We start from the raw sequence: 22,467 nt of genomic DNA, 5'->3' as shown, positions 1-22,467 counted from the left end.
CAGGGAGCAAGACCTTTGTGTGGGGAAAGCAGTCAATGATTACAATGTCAAGAAATGGGAGGGGGGGGGATCATCTTCATTTAATAACATTTTATTAACAAAAAATACAATATGTCTGGAAATTAATTCCATTCGAAACCTTCTGGAGGAATTTTCAGTTCAAGAAACTCAGACATTTTGCAGAGTTAAGTCATTAAAATAAGTTTAAAAACACCTATGCAAAGCACAGACGGTGGGATGTTCAGCACTTGGAATTCCTGGGGGTTTTCGTGAGGCTGTAGCTGGACGCGCCCCTCCTGGGGGATGAAACTGCCTCCTTGATGTTGGCCAGTAGGCCTCGCCTGCTCCTGGTCTTGAGTTGCACTGGAGACTTCTGGGCGAGCTTCTCGATTTCAGCCTTAAGCGAGGCGATCTCCTCGTCCTTTTCAGCATTCTGACACCGGGCTTTTCCCATGGATTTGGACTGTTGCGACACAGCACAAAACATTCACACTTAAGAGACGACCGCAACTGTGGGAAGTTGCTGAACTCTCCGTCCGTGACGGCGACGTCGCCTCACCTGTTCGTCGACGGTCTTCCGCAGAGCCTCCGCCTCGGCCGACTTCTCCAGAAAATCATCCCGGAGGTGGTGCAGAGTTTGGTTAAGATCCACCAACCTTTTCTCCAATTGTAAAATGAACTGAAGACCAAACATCTGCGTCATTATGCGTTTAAGCCCTCTCCCCGAGTGAGCGGTTCGGACACCGTTACCTGTTTGTTATCCTCACACATTTTCTCAAGGACGCCGTTTTCTTGGCAGAGACTTTTGATTCGATCATCTGTGCGGGCAAAAAAATTATAATTAAGTAATTCAACGTCAACGCATCTCGAGATCTCAGAATGGGAGAGAGGAAACTTTTTACCCGTTTCTCCTGGGTCTGCTGACGGTTCCGTCTGACACCACTGATCCACACTCGGCAGTGGAGAAACGCGACTTCCTCTCCTGGACAGCAAGTCCTCCAACTCAGACACTTTACGTCTGAGCACCTACCACCCCAAAAAATGCAATTACGCACACATTATATATATATATATATATATATATATATATATATTCTTCAGACTTTTTGTTTGGATCACTTCTACAAAGTTCTTTCAGTGTGAATTTCTGTACACCTCTCTTTTCAAATTTGCTGAGAAAAGAAAACTGACCTCGGCTTTCTCCTGTTCAGCAGTGAACTCGTCGAGTGGCACATAGTTATCCTCCAGGTTGCTCATTGCGCTCTGATAAGCGTGCTCCTTGATCGCATCTTTGTACATCTCAAACGTGTTCTCTAGTTTTTCTGCATAACTCTCTTTCAGCTCCTCAACCTGCCGGCTTCATGGGTAAAAACAAAAAATAATCATAATAATAAATTCCCTTCATACAACAATGGCTTGTTAAATTGAACCACCCATGTTGAATCTAAACAGCACTGAGCATACATGCGGAGTTCTTCGCCCTCCAGGAGCTGCTGCAACATGGCGTCCCCCATTTCTTTTCGGATTTCCACTTCTTGGACCAGGTTCTTCCTTCGCTCGGACAGAAATTTAATTCGGAGGTTTTCAATTATGTTCACGAGCTCCTTCAAAAGAGAATCCCATGCAGACGAGAGTTTGCATTAGAGCCACAAACATTAAGAATATCTGATAACCGAAGTAAGCTAGTTGTTGGCTTTACATTTTGTGGCAGCAAAGACATGTCCAGATCGTCCTCTTCCTCAAACAGCTCGTCTTCGGACGGGTGGCCCTCCAGAACGTCATTCCTCATCAGTAGCTTCCCATCCCCACCAACCAGACCAGGGACTGAAGGCTCTGCAGGTTTGTCTGGAATCACCTGAACCACCTGGGGGAAAAACTGCTCTGGTTGCATAAAGTCTCATTTGAAATGGGAATGACCTTGGTCTCCACTTGCCTGTTTGGCGACGGCAGAGAACTTCAAAACATGGAGGGTCTCGTCATAAGTGGACGCGCACTGGTTGATGTTGACGATCATCGTGGCTCTACCTTTGCCGCAGAAGAAAGCCTGGAAGAGCTTGGTGAGTTTGCTTTCTCGGAACGGAACGTAGGCAGCCTTCGTTCTTGACGCCGGGAACACAAAGTTGTCCGAGTTAGATAAAAAGCACGTCATTTGGCAACCGGCTTCTAACTCCTTTTACCTGTCAGCCTGACCACTACGGAGAGCGCTGATGCATTTTCCCAAAATAAGGAGGGAATTGTTGATATTCCCAGCCTCCTTCAGCCGCTCTCCGAATGTCTTCGCTTTGTTGCATCTTTCCGAACCAGCCAGGTCGCAGAGAGAGAACCTGGGAGAGTCATTCACCAAAAATATATTTTGCATTTTTCATGTCGAGAGATGTCCTGATCTGATATCAATATTGGAAATCAGACTGAGTATTGGATTGTATAGGAAAAATAAGTAGCCAGGAGAATTGCAAAATTAATAAGCTGTACAAATAGTCACTAATAATGTGCTACATACCAAACTAAATTTGGCCATTTTTGTATGTTGAATGGAAAAACAAAACAAAAAACAACAACAACAAAAAAACTGTTTTCTAGAAAACAAAGAATTAGCTCAAATCAAAGAAAATGAACAGCCTCTGGTTGAGACTCGTCTGCTTCACTTACTCAGAAATCCTTTCCACCGTTTGTCCATCAATCTTCAGCAACTTCATGGTAAATATACTGTGACTAAAAAAACAAAAAAAACAACAAAAAAAAAAACATGCAGACCTCAATAATTCCAACAAAATAGATGAAAAGCTCAATAGTTCACCTTCTGCTGGATAACTGGTTCATCTTAGTGGCTGCAGCACTTCTGTTTTTATTTCCAAACTGGAGCAGTTTGTTGGCTTCACTCAGGTTCTGGACGTTAATCCATTTGAGATCTTACAATCAGATACAGCGCACGTCAACTTACTGCCAAAGTCAAATGTAGCATTTGTATTCACATTTTTCACACCTTTCACGTAAGCATTTCCAGACCCGTCGTCACACACACGGAGAGAGGAGCGCTTCTTGGACTGGGACGGCTGGAGGAGGTCGTACACACACTCGTTGTAGATTTCAAAGAACGCCACCCACAGGGCGAAGTGGTCGCCACTGGCTTCTGCCGAGAGGAAACAAAAAAAAATAGTGGATGCCACGTGACAAGAAATAATTTTTAAAAATAGAGAAAGTGTTTGCCGCTGTCTTGGCAAACACGCATTGGATTTTCATGCCAGACTTGAAGATCTAATGTCTTTTTTTAATGAAAGGAAGCCCAAGAAAGGAGTTTTTAGTTGCAAATTGGTTGCAAAAATGAGTGTTAGTTTTCCCCAAGTTGGGTTCTACCTGTCAGATTGTTGGATGAAGAGGAAGATGAAAGAGTGATGTCTGGAGAGATTGAGGGCTCTGAACTACTGCTGAGACTTTGATGATCGCATTCCTGGAGCGCAAGAAAGTTGAAGTTATGACCATGCCGAGACATTGTTAGATGATTGGTAAAAAGTTGGAGGTAAATCTAAGGATTCACTTCCTTGACTGAACCAAGAATGGTCATTTTAGCAGTTCTCTCCTGCTTGACTTGGTCGGAGTCCAGAAATTGGGCCCCATTCATCAGATATGGCTTTAGGTCCATTCCCTCGTACTGAAGACCTCCGATGTAGCTAAAGACGGCATCCAACGCCCGTGGAAGAATTCCCGGATCTTTTGGTGTTCCTGAATTGATTTCAAAGCCTGAATTCAGGACTTGATTATTCACAGAGGGTCGGGTGCTTCCCCACTTACCTTGGATTGTGAAGGTTTTCCCAGCATTTGTTACGCCATAGGTGAATATCAAAGCATTTTCTCCTTCCAAGAAATCAAACACTTGGCTTCTCACCGTGTCCTCGAAGAGTTCGCCTTGTGTTGTCTGGGGTCCAAAAACCTAAAGGTAAGGAAAATTAAGACAAGTCTGATGCATAGATGTTGAAGGAGGTCCGGAGCTTGCTTGAAACCTTTGAGAAGGAGAACTTGTGGATCGACAAGCAAACTCCTTTCTCGCTGCTCTTCATAGTGGCAGATCCCTTGGGTGCGTTCAGAGTCACCGTCTGGCCATCGTCAATCACAACACAGTCCTGACAAGAGGCGAAAGGGGTATGGATTGGTTTAATAATTTTAAATTAACTACACTTAATGCAGTAGATCACAAGACTCTTCCACAAATTCTTAAAATCACCGTCAGGATCAACAGCACAAGATTAGTTTAGATCATGTTTGTCTGATAACACGATTCCAGTTTGTTATGTTAATGATAAATTATGTAACGGTTACTTGTGAAGTACCACATGGCTCAGACTCTGGCAGTATAGCTACTGGCACAATAAGGTACTTTCTGAGGTGCTTGCAGACACATTATAGGCACTCTTCTGGAAGTATTCAATGCACAAACTGCTGTTAAAGGCAGAAAATCCATTTTTTTGGCGCCCCCTCCAGCCTGGCATACAATTCATACCCCACTATCTATACCTCTCTACATGTGTCTGCATCTCCACTTGGTTAAGCAGTTTTCATTTCTCCTGTATTCACACAGGCTTAATGCAACACACGAGTCATCAAATCCTTTGCCATGGCTGGACAAGAAGGCAGACGAACTAAAACTCTGGCAGTAAACAGACTCCAGCTAAACTGTCTTTGGACGTGAACTGAGATGAAAAGGTTACTTGAGGCCTAAACTGCACCTGATCCTCGTTGCCAGAGAGCTCCTCTTTGGAAAAAGGCCGAACTCTGAGGTAAATTTGCATCATCTGCTGCTCAGCACCAGAAGACATGGCAGTCTGTTCAAGAAGAACAAACACACGTTTCAGGTAAAATGGCATCATTATCGGTCTGAAGCAGAAACAGGCTACGAAAAGCCTTACCTGTTGGAGTGAAGGACTGAAGACAGAAAACTCCCCAGTCAGATCCAAGTTGACAGGCTGCACTTCCTCACTTTCCATTTTGGTGAAGTCAAAACAGTGCCCTCAAAGCTTTAATTTCCTGAAGAAATCTAACACTTTTCAGCCTGAAATGAGCTTCCACTCTGCTACCGGTGAGATGTGTCAAGGGACATGTGATCATTTTTTTTAATTGGAAGCAGGTGGGAGCCTACCCACATTATTACCCTGTGGGACCAACTGCAGAGGGTTCTGCTCCAGCACTGAGGTCCACTCCTTAACGGTCAACTGGCAAATGACTCGGCTAGAACGGATGAGGAACAACCACAGGAGGAGTTTTAGTTGAAAATCAACTCCTTAGTTGGAGATCACTCATCAAAGCAATCACTGTTTGTTTATTTCTGATAATCATGCTTTTTCTTCTAAAGACTGACTGAACTTTCAATAAGTTTGACAGATTGTCTTTGTTTCTTGTCATTTAGCATTTTGATCTCAAAAGGTGGCTTATGGTGACGTGATAACTGATGCGTATGCTGTAGTTTTTGAGTCAGCTTCAGGCATGCAGCAGCCGTAAATTAGTCTAAAACAGCTTTCTGTCTTCACCCGCACCTCAGACAGCCCTGCTGGTGTGTGGAATGGTTCACAGCCAGTTTTGAACCCATTTCTCAGTCATCTGAGAATCAACTCTTCCTCATAGTAAAAGGGTTTTTCCAATTTCACCGGTGAAATGTGGGCAAACGTGCCCACTTCACATCACACATACACTGCTTTACTGGAGTTTTAAACAATGTCCTATAAACTCTGTTTAATAATGCAATACATTTCTAAATATAATAGAGTGATCCTACAGGTGGAACTTTTACTGCAGGCCAAACAGTTTACTTTCGTCTGGGCTCATATTATAGGTGCACCTCTGTAAATTTGTATGATTATGTGATACATTTGTCAGTTCATTTAGAAAGTAATGAAAACCTCAAATTAGATTATTTTCCAACTGTATCTATACTAAACTTTGCCTTATTTTAAAAATGTTCTATCTTTATATTTCAGAAGATAGGAGTTCATACACTGCAGTGATCATGTTTGCCTCTATTATGTATTTGTTTTAAAAACTGTAAAAGCCCTACATGTTCCAAGTTTCAATCTCTTCCCATTCTTATTTTATTTCACCTAGTTTTGTGAATCTTCCTTTTTTTTTGCAAATTCATAAGTTTTTGTTTAATGACTCCTTTGGATTTGCTTGTTTTTACAAGGAGTCCTCAAACTTTTCATGAAGATAAAATGAAAGGATCTGAAAGTGGCTAGAACTAACCACAACAGAGAGGATTATGCTTTATGCCAATTCTCCAAAAAGCTTAATTATGGGCTTTCTATATCTGGGAGCTCTAGTTTCAAATACTTAAATTAGTCAAAATTGATTACATTACAAATCTGGGAATTTTTACACATTCCCAGATTTAGATGTTAATTTCTTAACTTATTAAAGCCACTTCTACCCACACGTTAGCAAATAGGCCTTTATGCTCAACCTTCAAGCCAATTTGACAGTTACAGGTTTAATACTTTCATATTTTTGAATAAGAAAATATTTCCTTATTTTCCAAGTATTCTTAATTATCAAAACAGTTTCAAGCAAAAAAACAAGTGTTTTCTTTCAGTTTTTTTATTGTAAAAACTGCACTGCTTATGCATCTGCAATGGTGACTTCGACCTCTACGCCAGGCTCGATGCTGATGGAGGTGATCTGCTTGACAATTTCAGACGGACTGTGCAGATCGATCAGTCGCTTGTGGATCCTCATCTGGAAGCGATCCCAGGTTTTGGATCCTTCACCACAGGGAGTCTTTCTGGTGGTGATGCGCAGAGTCTAGAGATGAGCAAAAAATAAATTCATTAAAGAATGCTTTAGGACAGCCAAAAGATTTTCACAATTTCTGTGAAAGTGGCGTGACACTAGGAGAAAAAGAAAAAAAAAAGGATCTAGAAAAGACTGCACCTTGGTTGGCATGCGGACCGGTCCCTTCACCTTCAGGTTCTTCTCCTTGGCGCCGCGGATCAGGTCTGCGCAGACTTAAAAGAGAGAGAAAAAAAAAAAGATGAAAATTAAGATCTACCCAACTACAACCAGCAAATTTAACAAAACTGTCTCAGCTCAGAATAGCGTATACAGTCACCATGATTAATAACTGACAAATGTTTTCATCCTCATCGCTCAATTCCATCTAAGAAAACACAAATGAATGGAGGCCAGCTACCTTTCTCCAGAGATTTCACGTTGCGGCTGGTGAGGGTGATGCGGATGCGATGGATGGCGACCTCGGTGTCAACCGGCGCCTTGCCAGTGTCCTTAAAAGCCTGGAGCAGAAGAAGAGGAAAGCTCAGACATGTGAACATGATTCCTTTTTTCTACCTTTAATCTTTGGAAGTAGCTGCACTTGGAATGATTTGTTTTTAGTTACAGAATTGCTTTCACCACTTTAATATTGTCCCAATTCACACCAGGAAGAACTTTGGTTTAAAAAACTTCATGAGCTTGATTTGTGCTTCAATTTAAACATCACATTTGTCTACAAACTGAAAACAAATTTTAAATTTCTTTAAGCCGAATTATTAACAGCAAACCCAGGCTAATAGTGAACCACTTTACCAAGTTAATTGACACGTTTAACACGAACAAGAGCAGTACAGTTAAAATATATATTTTTTATATTACATACGGCGGGAAGCTAGGTGGAGTTCTGGCTATTGGTGGTAAAGACATAGCTTTCTTTGTTTTAAATTAAATTATACTAATGTCAAGCACGAAATATACATTAGATATTAGTATACTGAAAACGAGCATACCATTTTAGTTATTCCTGACCGACTTAATCGGAAGAAATTCAAGCGAACAGCGGTGAGCCAGGAACGGACGCTACCAGCGTGGTTAGCTCCACAGGAAAAGGGACGAGCCGAGGCCTGCTTCCTCTTTATGTTCTCTTCATCCGGGTCTCCGCTGTTTCTTCTTCTTCTGTATTAGCACCGCGGTTTACGAGGGAACGTGACATCTACTGGCCGCGATATGGTTCGCCAAACTTCAGACTCAAGACCAGAAAATGTGACCGATATGATTAATCAGGTCTCACATTGTTATGTCCTTTGATTATTGACTATGGGTTTTGTATTACTGTTCAGAGTCTCGCTAAAACCACCAAGAAACATATCTTTTTTTCCCCATATTTTATATTTTTGGCAACAGATAACACCAAGAAGATTATAGGAGTGCAACAACAAATCACAGAGAATACTTTTTATTATTCTGCACACAACTTTGATCATCAGAGGAAGTGCTAAATTATGTTTGGGTTCGTTTGGAATTTTCCATTATTTTCTGAAATAATAAAAACACAAAAAAATAACCTGCTTTTTCTTTTTTCTTGTTTTTTTTTTTGTTTGTTTGTTTGTTTTGTTTAATTCCTCGATAAATAGTGAAATAAATATTCCAAACTGGTAATAAAGAAAATCATAAAAGTTCGAGGTCAGTTTTTGTAGTTCCCAATTCTTGTCACCAGAGGGCAGTACAGACGCATATTTGTGAATCCCGAGGGAACAACCTGAATCAAGTCAAGGCAGATGCAATTCAATTCGTGAACTAATGAGTCCAGTAAAGATCAAACCTTCAGATTTGTAAAATAAAATTGAATTGAAAAAAAATTATAAAAAGGCAACGAAGAAGGAGTAGAAGATGAAAAATATAAATAATAGAATTATTTTTTGCAGATTTTCTTCAGGAGCGACATAACAGGTGAGAATATAATTGATGGTACAATGAAAGATATTTAGCAGGGTCGTTTAAGGTTATTTTAAGTGAAAGTAAGTTTAGATGAATGTCACTACACTCAAAATAACATATTGACACATTAGGAGCAATCTAATGTGTTGTGCATGGCATTATTTCAGTTTAAATACGAAAAGTTAAAATCAGAAAGATCAGTGTAAAACCAACTCTTTACAACTTCAATATTGAACATGTTCATCTTACTCCAAAATACTTGGAGTAAGATGAACATGTATTAATTTTAAATGACAGCATTCTGTTTTTAAAGTAATCCTGTTTGTAAATTGGCAGCATCAGGACTGGAGGATGACTTCAAAGGGTGTCAAAGGATGGCCCTGTTTAATTTTTTGATTTGCTTTTTCTTGCAAGCAACGTTCAGGGAAATCTGATATCTTTCAAACGGTTATTTATTTATTTATTTATTATCTTAGGCGCATACAAAGATGGAATTTTTTGTTTCCAGTACTTCTGTTTTTCCTTCTTTTCCTTGCTGGTGGCTTGCATACCAGTTTCAGTTTCAGTTCAAGTGGTTTAGAGGGCCCCCTGCTGGTGCGGAGTTTGAATTGTGCCTCGGGCAGTTGAGTTTTAGTTAAATTCAAATTTAGCATATTTTTGGGCACCTATAATAGGATGTATTATGATTTATGTTTTTTTTTTTTTTTTTTTTTTTTTTTTTTGTTGTTTTTGTCAACACTTTACCAGATACATGTAGGATTTTAAGCATGCTTTAGTGGTTTAATAGACACTTTTCATAATCACACGGCACAATTTCTCTCCGGCTTTTTGAGCAGAATCATTTGGGTTTTGTTTTGAAAGTTAAAAACGGAAGTAACCGGTTGTGTTGAATACATCTTGATGCTTCTCAGATTCATTTACAAGTAACGGAACCGGGCAGTTCCGCGGCTGGTTGCCAGAAGGTTTTTGTTGTCGTGTTTTTTATGAGGCAAACTACTGAGATTGAATGTGAGCTACACGGCTACTTTAAAGTTTGTTTTGGGGCACGGAAGAAGACTTTTTTTTTCGTCTTATAGGGTGAACTTTATTTCCCTGCGCGTCATGAGCTCCAAACTCAGGCCAAGTGACAGAGGAGAGCAGCTTTCACCTCAGCCTCGATGAGACAAAACCTCGGAGCAATGGAGACGGACTAACGCGGTCAAAAATGAAAGACATGAACTTCGGCGTCCCCGCGAGCTCGCTGCTGCTTTTACGCGCCTGCGACGACGGGGACTACGAGACAGCGCGGGGTCTCCTGGAGCCCGGCGCCCCGAGAGAGTCGGGTCGGCAGAGCAGGCTGCGGTCAGAGGCGGGCTCCGAGTGCGCGGCCCCGGACGGGGCGCCTCTGGTGCCGGTGGACGGCACGGACGAGGAGGGGAACACCGGCCTGCAGTTCGCCTCGGCCAGCGGCCACGAGAGCCTGGTGCGGTTCCTGCTGCGGAAGGGCGCCTCGGTGGACAGCCGCAACAGCTACGGCTGGACCCCGCTGATGCAGGCTGCGAGGTGGGGCCGCGGTCCGGAGAACCAGGATCCATTTAACACGGGAGATGTTCTTAATAAGCATTCCAATTTGGGGCATTTTAATGTAACATGTGGAGCTATTAAATGTCACAACAAACGGGGTAAAAATATAAACTTCACTTCAGTTCTCTCTGTCTTTTTTTTTAAAGCCATCAGCCAGACGTTTCTGGAAGGTCAGTCAAATTCACTTTGGAGGTAGTCTGCCATCGCACAACATCTCATAATCAGCTTTTCGCATACAGTTATTAATCTGATTGTGTTGTTATTTTCGTTGCGACATAAAAACCCACAAACCTCTGGTGACGTCACACGAGGCACAAGTCACGAGCTGCATTTCCATTGGTCCATATGATTGCGTAGTTTTAACATTTCCAAAATAAATTTGCTTTATGGAAACACAGCAATTTTGGGGGTAAAAAAGACTTATATTTTTTGCTAAACATTTTGACGCGAGGATGAAGATAATTTTTTAAAATTTAGGTCTACTTTGTAAAACTGTAATTGAAACACTTTTTTCGCATCACAAAAGTCACAAACCGGATGTTGCAACTGACGCAAACCACGAAGAAGAAGAAGAAGAAGAGGGTGGGAGAGTAGATGGAGAATATTGGACATTTGTTCACACGTGAATAATTGTGTTTCATATTTAATAGAAACACCTTCAATGTGAAATTGGTTGTGCGGAATATGGACAAAGTTTTTGTGCACATTTGTAAGAGAAACAGCCAAAGATCAGAAGATATTTGAACACAGCGCTTCGTCAAAGTGTTCATAGACACTGAACCGTTTCGACCTTGTCAGGTTACAATCACAAACATGAGCATATTTCACTCATAATTTATGTAATAGACAAATACAGTGAAGAACAAGGGAAGTAGTTGCCACGGTTCCTGTGTTTAGCTTCATCCATCCACCCATCAACACCCATTGACCCTGTTTGCTTATTACTCCTGTCCTAAACTCACCAAATCTTATTTAGGTTATCAAAGTACTTTAGACAAAACTTTTGAGATTTTTGTACGAAAACAACTTTGAGAACTCTACAGTCTTTGTCTTCCACTTTATAATTATGTGTTACTTTGTGTTGGTTCATCATTTAAAATGGCCTGCCAAAGGGCAAGTGGTTTGAATTTCATTTTGATTTAATTAAAAGTGTTATTATTTATTTAATGACATTTTTGAAGACTCCTTTGTGTTTATGTCGTATCAGTCGTATGCACGCCCCTTCAAATAAAGTGTTGTCCTCTGTTTTTATGAAACCATGCAGGTCAGATCCATCCGTCACTAACTTAGCCGCTGTTTTTGTTTTCCGTGAAGGTTCGGCCACCTGACCGTCGCCCACCTCCTCCTGGAGAACGGGGCGGAGATAAACGGCCGCAACAGGCTCGGCGCCAGCGTCCTGTCCATGGCGGCCCGCGGGGGCCACGTTCACGTGGTCAAGCTGCTCCTCGAGGGCGGGGCCTACGTCGACGACTTCGACCACCTGGCCGTTGCTGCGGAGGCCGTCTCTAACGGCAACAACAACAACAGCTGCAGGTTGAACACCTGACTTGTCAAACTGACGGGCATCCGGGGTCCTGACTGATGTGTGTGTGTGTGTGTTTCCAAACAGCACAGCTGGATTTGGACCTAATGAGGGCTACCCAGTCGGAGGAGGAGGAGGAGGAAGGGATTTTATGGACATCACAGCTTTGATGGTGGCATCCCAGCACGGTCACGAGGCCGCCGTCCGCCTGCTGCTGGAGTGGGGCTCTGATGTCAACTTTTCTCAGAAGACCACAGGCTGGGGGCCACTAATGGCGGCCACGCTCAGCGGGAAGGTGAGGCTGATCTCACTGTTGATTCTACACAGCTGACCAATAGGTAGGGCTGGACAAGAAATCAACAGCAATATATATCGCGATAGAGAAGTTATAAATATCAATAGATAATACATCTGATCCAGTATTCGATGTTCAATACATAGAGTATTCAGTGACCCACGAGGCATTCTGGGAGTTATAGGCAGAGGACACTCTTCAGCCGCTCAGCCTCTTGTGTTCTGCTAAGAAAAGTTGGGGCATCAACTAAATCAGTGTTTTTTAAAAGTGTGGGGCCACCAGGGGGCGCAGTGGAGGCCTGAGAAAGTTAGAAGATGAGAAAAAAAAAACAGGCAAAAATAATAATAATTTAAAAAAACCTCAGATCCTATCAATTTTTTTCATGTTAACATTTTTACCGTCATTTTTGTTTTGTTTTTTTTGTTCAATTTTTCAACATTTATTTTACAAAATATAAGTTAGAATAACTTATTTACATGCTATGTGTGATGCTCATTTTCTGATAGGCTGCCAATGAAATTCATCAGCTAGCCTTGCAAGCAAGTAATGGAAAAGTTTCTGACAAGGGATTGTGTTGAAAAATGGCAGTATGTGGTAATAAAGTCATAATATGATAACCGATAATAACATTTTGTGGAATCTAAAATCAGAAGCCTCGAGGGTGCATTTTGTAACGTAATAGTTATTAAATAGTGAATAAAAACCTTCTAAAAGTTGATGTTTCTTTACATACTTCACAGCGTTGTTTCTGGGTTTGCATAGAGCTTGATGCTGTTTGGGGGCCATAGAATGGAAAGAGTTTGGGAAGTCCTGAACTAACTCACTCACTCTTTGATAGCAACAATCTGTTGAATAACTTACGCAGCAGCAGTTTCAGGCTTCACCACTGTGCATCATAACTCCTTAAAACTCAAATAAATAAAAACAACATTGTGTGAAAACCTCACATTCCTGCTTGGCAGTATTTCATGTATTAAAAACAAAAGACTAATAATCAATAATTGCCAGTATCGACAATTATCAATCTCGACTGATACAACACGCTTATATTGCGATGGTTTTTTTGTTTTGTGATATTGTCCAGCCCTACCAATAGGCCTCTAGTTTGTCTGCAATTTGATTGTGTGGAGTGGCGGGTCGCTAACGCTGTGTGACATGTTCTGAAGGAATCGGTAGCTCAGCAGCTGGTGGAGCGCGGGGCCAATCCAGACCGGGTCAACGTTCTCTCCAAGACGGCCTTTGAGCTCGCCATGCAGCTGAAGCAAAGAGACGTCAAGGCGTACCTGGACTCCATCACCACCGTCAGACCTCAAACGGGTAGAGCGCCACTGTTGAGCTGGTGTTGTGGAGTGGCGGCCTGGAGGCCCATTGCATTTTTCATAGGAACCATTCATACATTCGCTTTGTTGATAGTACTGGAAATACAAGGCACAATTTAAATACAGTGTGTCTATGTTTGTATGAATTTACAAATTTACAGTTACACGTACATATTCATATTATCTGGACACTAACGTCAAATGACCAAACAGTTAAACTGGCAGGCCACAAGGACATAAAAACAAAAACACACCAATAATTTTCTTCACCTACAATTTTTGTGCTAATCCTTTTTATCTAAACAACAATAAAGTCTCTTAAAAGGTCAATGGTAAACATTGTTTTGCACTTCAGCTGTTTCACCCTAATTAAATTTCATGTGAGACGGTACCTTTATTTGCTAAAGTTGTTAGCATGTGGACAGATAAAGACAGGAAGTGGATACGGTGTTCTAGTGAATAAAAAAAGACACCCAACCTCAATTTCCCTGTGTTGCTGTTGTGCTTCCAGTCGTTTCACCAAAGAGACTCTTTAACCCATCTTTGGTATCAGTGTTGCTGGTGTATGAAATGAAACTACAATAACAAACAAAAATGCTTAGCCTGGTAGGGGCACAAGTAAAGCCTGGTGGCCCGCCAGGCTTATAATGCACATGCTGGACTTTTTCCTTCAGCATTTAGTGACCTGAACTGTAGAAAAAGCCTTTACTTCCCATCTTGTGTTTTTGTGTCCCTGACAATGCGTTGCAATCAACGTTAGATTGACAGAGAGCCTTGACGTTCTTCTCATCCCGACACCAAACACACAAAACCGTTTGTTTTTTTTTACCATCTTTGCTATGTTTTTCTTTCATCACTTTCCTGTCTCTCTTTCTCCGCTCTGGTATTTCTGTTATTTTTGTAAGTGATGAACTCTGCTATCATTAGGATTTGTATACATAGCCTCCCGCTGACTGAGCTATGTGGAGTGCAGCCAAGCAGGGCTGAGGTCTCTGCTCTTCTCTCCCTCTTTCACAGACGATGAGAGAAAAAGGCCAGATGTGTTCAGCGCTCTCAAACTTGGTGAGCTCGCTTTTCCAGAACCTCCCCACTATCCCCCTCTTTTAAGTAAAGCTTTTGTGTATACGTTTTTCCAACTTTTTCTGACGATTCAGGAAACTCCCAGCTCGTCAAAGACATCTTGGAGGAGGATCCGGCTCAGGTGAACTCCTCCAATCAGGACGGAGCGTCGCCGCTCATGATGGCGGCGGTGAGCGGGCAGTTGGAGGTGGTGCAGCTGATGGTGGAGAAGAAAGCCAACGTAGACAAACAGGACTCCGTTCACGGTTGGACCGCTTTAATGCAAGCCACTTATCATGGGTAAGCGGGAGGCGCTGACTTATTTGAAAGGGTGTCGGCTTTCGGTTGACTGATTGCACTTTTCGGGCATACAGACATTTCAGTGGTTGACAGTACAATTTCTATTAACTTTCTTGTGTAGCCAGTATTACTCAAACAACAGTTTATGTTAATATTTTAGAGTGTGTACATCCTCTCTTAATTGCAAGACTTACTAGTTTGATTGCCAACATTTCCAAATTGCCATCATAGATGGTGGCAGCCCAAAGGGATAAATATATAATAGCTGTAAATGTTTAGCCTTCCTGTTACCACCTACAAATCTTGCTCTTTCTCAATAGCGTTTTTCATCCTTGTTTTCCCTCTAATTTAATAATAATAAAAAAAACACACACAACAGATTGAAAATAGCTCACTTTTGATTCTTTTAGCTCAGTAGCTGCATACACACAACAGGGTGCTTTTGTCAGCGTCACCTGGTTGTGCTAGCAAAAGATTACCTCTGTTAGCGGCAGTCAACTTCAAACGAAAAAACACAAAATTTCTGGCAATGTTTCTGTGCATTTCTATTACAATTAGGCAAATGAATTTTTTTCACTTTACAAAAAATGTTGCATCATTCATGCAGTGTAAGTTAGCTGCAGCCCCCCAAACTCCTTCCATCTTTGGGGCAGCAGCTTTTCTATTGTTGGCCGTCACCAACCAAACTGTCGTTGCTTCGGTTCCGGGTTTTACTGCTGACACAATGATCACCTCTCTTTCTCTTTGTTTTGCTGCCCGCTCTCCCGCTCTCTCCCAGCAATAAAGACATCGTCAAGTACCTGCTGAGTCAAGGAGCTGATGTCAGCCTGCGAGCTAAGAATGGATACACTGCCTTTGATTTGGTCATGCTGCTCAACGACCCAGGTAGATGTGCTGAACGACTCGCCTCCTTTTCCTCGACTCTCAACTCTGGTTACACTGAACATCTAAATTCCTTTGTGAAACTTAAATAAATAGGACCTAAACAAGTTTACGTAGTAAAATCTAGCATTATTTTATTCTTTACCCTTATTCAAACTCAAATATAAGATTTAAAACATTGATTTTACTGGATTTTGATTTGTTAAACTTCTCTTTTACTGGCTGATGTGCGTTTAATTTTTCTTCTCGTTTCATCAGACACTGAGCTGGTGCGTCTCTTGGCATCGGTGTGCATGCAGGTGGACAAGGACAAATCCAAGCACCGCGGCAGAGCTTTGATCAGCCGCTCCAAAAGCAGGCAGTCCCTCAACAACATTCCAGTGCCACCTGACGACAAGGGAGGCCTCAAGGTAAAGAGGTCGATTCCTGTCATTTCTGGCTGAAACTTAATCTGATTAATTTGGTAATCGATCAATCGCTGGAGTATCCTAACTCTTAAGAGATTTGCTGAAATAACAATACTCTGATAGCAGCAATTAAGCCAAAATGTAAAATATATATATATATATATATATATATATATATATATATATATATATATATATATATATATATATATATATATATATATATATACATTTTGCTATTTAGAGGAAAAACTTTATTTCACTGTAAATATGTTCTACCCAGAATTCATCATGTCCTATTTTTAGCTTCACCTGATTCAGAATCTGACCAACTCTACCATTTAACACCATTTGCAATCTCGTCATTAATTGGTTAATTGAAAGAAGAAAAAAAACAGTCAACAGATCAGATCTAAACTGTACTGATGTTAAGTGAAGTAGAAAGAGCTTACTTAGGTTTTTATTTAGTTGCAGATTTTTCTTATGCTGTTGTTCGATTTTTGGCAATACAGTTTTTTTCTTATTTAGAAAAAGTTATTGAATTATTTATTTATTTGCATTTCTTGAGAATATTTTTAATATTGTATAAAATAAGCTTAGGTGGTTAAATGAGAAATCTGCAGAATGTGCGAATTTTTATGCAATTAAAAGATTTGACGATTAATTAGACAATCAATCATTGGAATTATTGATAGAATAATCAATTACTAAAGTAATCGTTAGCTCTATTCCTATTATGCTAACTAATTAAAGTTAGCAGTTGTGTTTGGGTGTAAATATGTCTATAAGTCAGTGTTGCTGCAGTATTTTTTTGTGGTGTTCATACCTTTGCAGTCGTGGTGGAGCAGGATGTCCAATCGCTTCCGGAGACTGAAACTGACTCACACCCTGAGGCACGGCCTCTCAACCAATCGGCTGGCTCCGTTTCCAGACGAAGCCGAGACTCCGCTGGACGCCACGATGAGGGCGGACGCGAAGGCCGCAGCTCTGCCTAACGGGACGGCGGCGGCTGCTGCCGCTCCGGGAGTGAGTGACGTGAGCGCTGCGTGGGCCGTCAAGACCAAAGACGCCGGTGAGACGCAGTAACCGAGGCATTGTTGAATGTTTGACTATTTAAATTATAATGTTATGTAGCATTTGGCTAAAATGAGTTTCTACCTTTCAGCAGGTCACTGCAGAACGTCCTCAGAAAAGGATGACTCTCTGATTACCACAATGGTGAGAGCGTTTGGTTTGACATGAACAGATTCAAGCAGAAATGCACCCATCAGAATTTTGAGGTCTGATTTATTTATTTATTTATTTGTGAAATTTTGGCATTATTGATACCAATTCGGGTTTTTTCTATTTTTCCAGAACAGGATTCTGAATATTTTTTCCAACTTTTTTGCCATAAATTCTTAGTCATATTAGAAGCAGAGGCATGCTTGTGCACTTTTTTAAAGATTTCTTCAGGGTCCAGGCTAAAGTTTCCAGGGTTTTGATGCTATCAATTGGTCCCACCCCACGTTTTGTTCCTCCCCCAGCTGAGGAGCGGCGCTCCTCTGACGCGGCTGCCGAATGACAAGCTGAAAGCCGTGATCCCTCCCTTCCTGCCGCCGTCCAACTTTGAGCCCTGGAACTCCGACCGATCGCGTTTCCTCCAAGACGGGAAGAGCGAGGCAGCGCGGCTGCCGATGCCTCCTCAAAGGAAACTCAACAGCAGCGGGAACTCTGACATTGTGAGGGAAAAGAAAATTCTCGCTCCCATAACGACTATCACTCCTCCGTCTACTATCCTCCTCTCTCCCTCTGCTTTTGTTTTCCTCTCGAAGACGTCCATCAGTCGTGTTGTGAACAGGTCCATCAAGTTTCCGAGCATTCCTAAGGGACCCTCCTCATCCTCGCCCTCTAATTCTGGTCACTACCACTCTCCCCACTCCTCCGGGGGGTCCAACGGAGTAGCAGGGATCAACCGGGACTCTCACAATCGTTCAGGTGCAAACAGCCACATCTCTTCATGGAAATGAGCTGAGGGTGATTGTACCAATATTGATTTTTTTTTTGTCACCTCCACCAGGGGGCAGCGCAGACAGTGTTCTCTCCCAGATAGCTGCCCAGCGTAAAAGAGCTGCGGGGCTGATAGAGGTGAAGACCCAAGCGGCAGAGAAGCAGCATAGCCCGGCTCCTCTGCCGGCATCAGTTCCCATCAGCCTGCCTGACATCCCGTCCAACCCGAGCCTGGTCGCCTCGGATCTCCACGCCAGAAGGGTTTGGGCTCCTTTTAATTCCGACTTCCAGCAGAACGTCTCCACAGTTTTACAGCCGTTAATACGGTTCTGGTCAGAGGTTCTTACTAGTCTGAAGGAGCTGAGTGGTGGCGTCAGGTCCAAACAGGCGTTTTGCACAGCTGAGTGGTTGCTGCGGGAGATTAACAGATTTCTTATACATGTGTTAAAGAATCAAGGCAACACTCCAGGAATGTTTTTGATGAAGGAAAAACATTATAATATGATGTAAAGCTCAAAAAAGTCAATTTTATATAATATAATAGTGCCCCTTCAATACTTGCTGTCTGCTCAAATTTTCACGTCGGTGACTTTCTACCTCTGAACGGGTTTCAACCTTCGCTCTTTGAACATTTCCAGACTGTAATCTTGGATTTGTGTCAGCCAATCATCCAGTTTACGTATCCAGCTTAGTCTTATCGGTTCTATCAAAACAACCAGCCGAAATTATTCCAGAGCCTTGTTGATGGCCATAAAAAGTTTTGAGTTTATTAAAATATTAGTGCACTAATCTGTAGAAACTCCACAATAAAGAATATGATTGCCAAAGGGGCAGTATTATGTAGAATCAACATTTTTTGAGTTTATGTTGTGTTATAATTGTTTTCATTCATCGGAAACATATCTGTAGTGTTTACTTTGATTCTTTATTTTTTTAATTTTTGAGAAATCCTTTAGTGGGAGCCAATCAGCTGTTCAAAACCAGATCTGGCTTTTCCACGCCCAAGCTTCTTAAAGAGACGGAGACCAACTTCAAGGTGTTACGTTGCAAAGTCAAATTTTGCTTAGGTCATTTTTGATATATGCAGTATTTTCATAATAACTGAAATTGACATAGTTACTTAACTGTGCTATAAAACAACATTGAGTGCCTGGATGTCAGATGATGCCGCCCCTTTAAAAGCCCCAGATGGATGTGTAAGCCTTTTGGCTGGCGCTGCATGGAAGCTGCTCTCTCATTTGTCCTTCTCTGCAGAAGATGGAGCTGAAAAAGAGATCGCAGTCTGGGAATTCGTCAACCTCCAAGAGCACGTCCCCCACTTTAACCCCGTCTCCGTCCCCGACGCCAAAGATCCCCGCCGGCCCGGGCGACTCTCTGTCGTCGGCTTCGTCTCACCCGCGCTCCAAGAGCAGCGGCGGCTCCAGCAGCGGCACCATCACCGACGAAGGTGACGGCTCTTTCTGCCGTCAACACAGACTCGTCACATTCTCTTAAACCTCAATGTTTTTATAGATATTTTTTTCCCTCAGATGAGCTGTCCAGTATTTTGAAGAAACTGTCTCTTGAGAAATACCAACCTATTTTTGAGGAGCAGGAGGTATTCCATCTTACTTTATTTATTTTTTTCCCAGATAATAAAAACCTTTTTTTAGTTTTTATTATTTGTTTGTTTCTCTCCCAGGTCGACATGGAAGCGTTCCTGACTCTTACAGACGGAGACCTGAAGGAGCTGGGCATCAAAACAGACGGCCCCAGACAGCAGATCCTCGCCGCCATATCTGAACTCAACGCTGGAAAGGTGCTTTCAGCTCACCGGAGCTCTTTGTGCTCAGTTCAAAACGTCGCCGCGCTCTTGTCTACATGTATTCATGACGTTGGGTTCTGGCCGCCTCTAGGGTCGGGAAAGGCAGATCCTTCAAGAGACCATCCACAACTTCCAGTCGTCCTTCGGCAGCAGCGCCAGCAACCCGAGGCCACCAGGCCAGTCTCGGTGTAAGCACAAAACGATTACCGTAGACTTTAAAAGAAAGAGCATTCATCACAACTTCTTATCCTTTGTCATCTTTTTTTTTTCTTGTTCAGCTCCAACAACTTGGATGAGGCATCAAGTTCGCACCTCCAGCAAAAGATAACCTCATCTACAGTGACCCCCATAAGGAAAACACTCCAGAGGTCCCTCCAGGATGAGCATGGATGTTGTCGATTCTTTGTGGAGGCTCCTGAACGGCAACAATAATAAGTGCCACGCTCTCCGGTTGAGAGAGCGTTTTTATGGGACATGGCTGGACCAAACTGGGAAGCAAGGAAGCAGCCTCTGCTTTCCACCGAAGCGTGAGCTGCTTGGGAAACAGGAAGTGGAAAAATGGAAAGACCAGGAGTGTTGGGACAAAACCCTGAGGTACAGCAAGTAAATTAACAGACATTTTGTGATAAGAACGTGAGATGCAGCAAACATGCTGTAAAAATGTTGGTTTGATTAAAAAGTAAATCGGTTGTGTGTGTAGACGGTGTCTGGGTTGTCTTTTATTGGCTCTGAAGTGAAATGACTGAAGCACTAAAGGGACGAAGCTGCATCAAGTGGCCTTAAGACATCGTGTCTTTTCATCATTAATACAAGAAAATTATTCCAACCTGCAATTCTTTGTGGCTGCAAATATTATATTTACGATTTATGTAAAGAAAAAATCACTTAATGTCGAGAGTCGGAACATCGTAGATATGCAGTACGTCAAAAGATTGTTTCTCTTATAAGACACACAAAAAAATTGCTTTTCTAGAAGTGAAAAAATATGCCTGTGAAAATTTGATCAATATTCAACAATAATCGACTTAAAACAAACTCCTATATGTAGCTGAAAAGCTAGTTGCTAGTTTAGAGTTTGCAGGTGAAGTTTTTCAGTCCAACTTCAGAAAACACCGGGGGGGAAAAAGAGCAAGGCAGCACATCAGGAAACGATGATTAAATGTTACACTTTGTTATTATTCTTTAACATCTTTGTGCACAAAACAACTCTTAAGGCTGCAGACAGACGCCGACCGGACCTTCGGCGTAGCTTAGCCAGAGAGAAGACAATCTTCACTCGAAATTTGGTGAACTCGATCAAAGGAATCTGAATTACTTCACAGTTTAATTCTCTGAACACGGGAAGTAATTAAATCTCTTGTCTCCGGACTGAAGGAAAGCTGCCATGATCAAACAGAGGAGAAAATCCCCCCATCTTCCAGCAGGGGGCAGTAAGCTCTTACTGCTACATAAAACTTTCAACTCTCCTCAGCTTATATATTCTGGTCTTCACCTTTTTGCCTAAAGTTGAAGACTTCAGCAATACCAAAAAATAAATAAAGAAAGAAAATGTATTTCATTTATTTATTTTTCCTCCTCGTACTGCACGGTATCGATAAAATGAGCACAAAAACTTGTTTTGTGCCAACATTGATTAGGAGGGAGTTGATTTTTAAATCATCCAGAAGTTTCCACCCTCGCGGATTTTATTTACGTCCTTTTCCTCGCATGTCGTCGCTCATCACAAAGAGGTTCCAAAAAAATTGTGAGCTCGAATTTCATCACCTGCTGCAAAACACGTTTGAAGGGTTCAGTGCGGCTGTCTGGAAAAGCTTCGTCGTCATTTTTCCTTCAAGAATATATTTGGCACTGTTTGCACAGACTGAGACATTTTTGTGCAACTACAACTTTAAATGTTTCACGTTAAATGAACAACATACCCAGCCAACATTTACTCTCTCTCCCTCATTACTTCTTTTTCGTTTTTCTTAACAAGGTTTGGATCATTTTTAAAGCTGCAGAACTCGCCCGCAGGCTGCACAACATTCATACGTCCCAAATCTCCCAAATCTTTTCAGTGAATTTAATTGAGCCTGTTGGACTATTTATCACCACATCTAATAAGGCATTTAACGGGTCGTTTCACACGCACAAAAAAAAAAAAAAATGTCATGCCTGTGGAACTGCTACAGTGCTTGAAAGTGGATTAGACTGAAATTTGTCTCACTGCTTCCACTCGGCTTCTGGAGGAAGCAGTGGCTCTGCCTTGCAAAAAGTATTTTCCTCTAATTTCTGAAACTCCTCAGCAAACCAAAAAAAGAGAAATGAAAAAAAAGACTTGCACAGATGAATCTTAGGGTTGTTTTTTTTTTTTTTTTACAGTGAAACAACTTACCAGTCCAGGAAAACAGTTGTCATTGGTGGCATTTCCAACTGGTTAGCGTTCTAACTAGCCGAGGCGATGGCTGCTAGATTTATGTATTTATTTATTTTCAGTCTATCTGACCCATACTGCACTTTTATGATTCGGTGACAGTTTCAACAAACATGTAAAAGCAAAACATTGTTTGTAAAAGTTGCGTGCTGCAGTTTTAAATGTTTGCAGATGAAGCCAACAATGAAACAATCAAACAGCAAGAAGTGGACGACGAATGCACTCG

General features: G+C 41.8%; 3 protein-coding genes and 1 non-coding gene across 5 annotated transcripts; 1 reads left to right on the top strand and 3 right to left on the bottom strand.

The window, feature by feature from the left end:
- Positions 1–75: 75 nt before the first annotated feature.
- On the bottom strand, positions 76–5,053 carry zgc:56231 (uncharacterized protein LOC406257 homolog). Its single transcript, XM_055037628.1, has 18 exons — positions 4,902–5,053; positions 4,722–4,817; positions 3,999–4,118; positions 3,790–3,928; positions 3,536–3,720; positions 3,355–3,448; positions 2,984–3,130; positions 2,798–2,909; positions 2,650–2,712; positions 2,178–2,324; positions 1,934–2,099; positions 1,700–1,864; positions 1,465–1,604; positions 1,192–1,357; positions 903–1,026; positions 751–818; positions 560–679; positions 76–463 (listed from the first exon to the last, which is right to left on the bottom strand). Exons 1-18 carry the CDS (start codon positions 4,977–4,979, stop codon positions 242–244), a joined length of 2,352 nt encoding a protein of 783 aa, XP_054893603.1. The 5' UTR covers positions 4,980–5,053; the 3' UTR covers positions 76–241.
- A 1,510-nt stretch (positions 5,054–6,563) lies between these two features.
- On the bottom strand, positions 6,564–9,237 carry rps20 (ribosomal protein S20). The gene is made up of 5 exons (XM_055037865.1): positions 9,200–9,237; positions 7,761–7,926; positions 7,172–7,271; positions 6,913–6,986; positions 6,564–6,783 (listed from the first exon to the last, which is right to left on the bottom strand). The coding sequence occupies exons 1-5, from the start codon at positions 9,235–9,237 to the stop codon at positions 6,601–6,603; spliced, it is 561 nt and encodes a 186-aa protein (XP_054893840.1). The 3' UTR covers positions 6,564–6,600.
- Positions 7,062–7,130, bottom strand: LOC129364997 (small nucleolar RNA U54). The gene has a single exon (XR_008606492.1). It is a non-coding gene; the product is annotated as a small nucleolar RNA U54 (small nucleolar RNA).
- A 178-nt stretch (positions 9,238–9,415) lies between the features above and the next one.
- Positions 9,416–20,527, top strand: LOC129364764 (ankyrin repeat and SAM domain-containing protein 6-like). 2 transcript variants are annotated; one of them, XM_055037627.1, is made up of 18 exons: positions 9,416–10,230; positions 11,566–11,784; positions 11,861–12,068; positions 13,235–13,385; positions 14,405–14,449; positions 14,542–14,746; positions 15,525–15,631; positions 15,887–16,038; positions 16,870–17,107; positions 17,204–17,253; positions 17,562–17,756; positions 17,850–18,012; positions 18,095–18,285; positions 19,279–19,471; positions 19,554–19,621; positions 19,706–19,822; positions 19,920–20,016; positions 20,107–20,527. In XM_055037627.1, exons 1-18 carry the CDS (start codon positions 9,893–9,895, stop codon positions 20,154–20,156), a joined length of 2,787 nt encoding a protein of 928 aa, XP_054893602.1. In that variant the 5' UTR covers positions 9,416–9,892; the 3' UTR covers positions 20,157–20,527. The 2 variants fall into 2 exon arrangements, with proteins under 2 accessions (XP_054893602.1, XP_054893601.1); XM_055037626.1 differs by having other exon boundaries at positions 17,201–17,253.
- Positions 20,528–22,467: the final 1,940 nt, after the last annotated feature.

The sequence above is a fragment of the Poeciliopsis prolifica genome, unplaced genomic scaffold (genome assembly GCF_027474105.1).
Source record: "Poeciliopsis prolifica strain line A6 unplaced genomic scaffold, Auburn_PproV2 SCAFFOLD012, whole genome shotgun sequence".
Lineage (NCBI taxonomy): Eukaryota > Metazoa > Chordata > Actinopteri > Cyprinodontiformes > Poeciliidae > Poeciliopsis > Poeciliopsis prolifica.
Note: the sequence above shows the minus strand (reverse complement) of the source record. Positions and strands in the feature narration are given on the sequence as shown.

Excerpts from the sequence above, each read along its gene's own strand:
- rps20 (XM_055037865.1), bottom strand. The coding sequence starts at position 9,237 with ATGCAAGCCACCAGCAAGGAAAAGAAGGAAAAACAGAA. Across the intron at positions 7,272-7,760 it reads GGTCAGGAATAACTAAAATG|GCTTTTAAGGACACTGGCAA; the intron begins GTATGCTCGTTT and ends CTTCTGCTCCAG. Across the intron at positions 6,784-6,912 it reads CGGTCCGCATGCCAACCAAG|ACTCTGCGCATCACCACCAG; the intron begins GTGCAGTCTTTT and ends GCTCATCTCTAG.
- LOC129364764 (XM_055037626.1), top strand. The coding sequence starts at position 9,893 with ATGAAAGACATGAACTTCGGCGTCCCCGCGAGCTCGCTGCTGCTTTTA. Across the intron at positions 13,386-14,404 it reads CACCGTCAGACCTCAAACGG|ACGATGAGAGAAAAAGGCCA; the intron begins GTAGAGCGCCAC and ends CCTCTTTCACAG. Across the intron at positions 16,039-16,869 it reads ACGACAAGGGAGGCCTCAAG|TCGTGGTGGAGCAGGATGTC; the intron begins GTAAAGAGGTCG and ends ATACCTTTGCAG.
- zgc:56231 (XM_055037628.1), bottom strand. The coding sequence starts at position 4,979 with ATGGAAAGTGAGGAAGTGCAGCCTGTCAACTTGGATCTGACTGGGGAG. Across the intron at positions 3,449-3,535 it reads TTCTTGGTTCAGTCAAGGAA|GAATGCGATCATCAAAGTCT; the intron begins GTGAATCCTTAG and ends CTTGCGCTCCAG. Across the intron at positions 1,605-1,699 it reads TGTCTTTGCTGCCACAAAAT|GAGCTCGTGAACATAATTGA; the intron begins GTAAAGCCAACA and ends TCTCTTTTGAAG.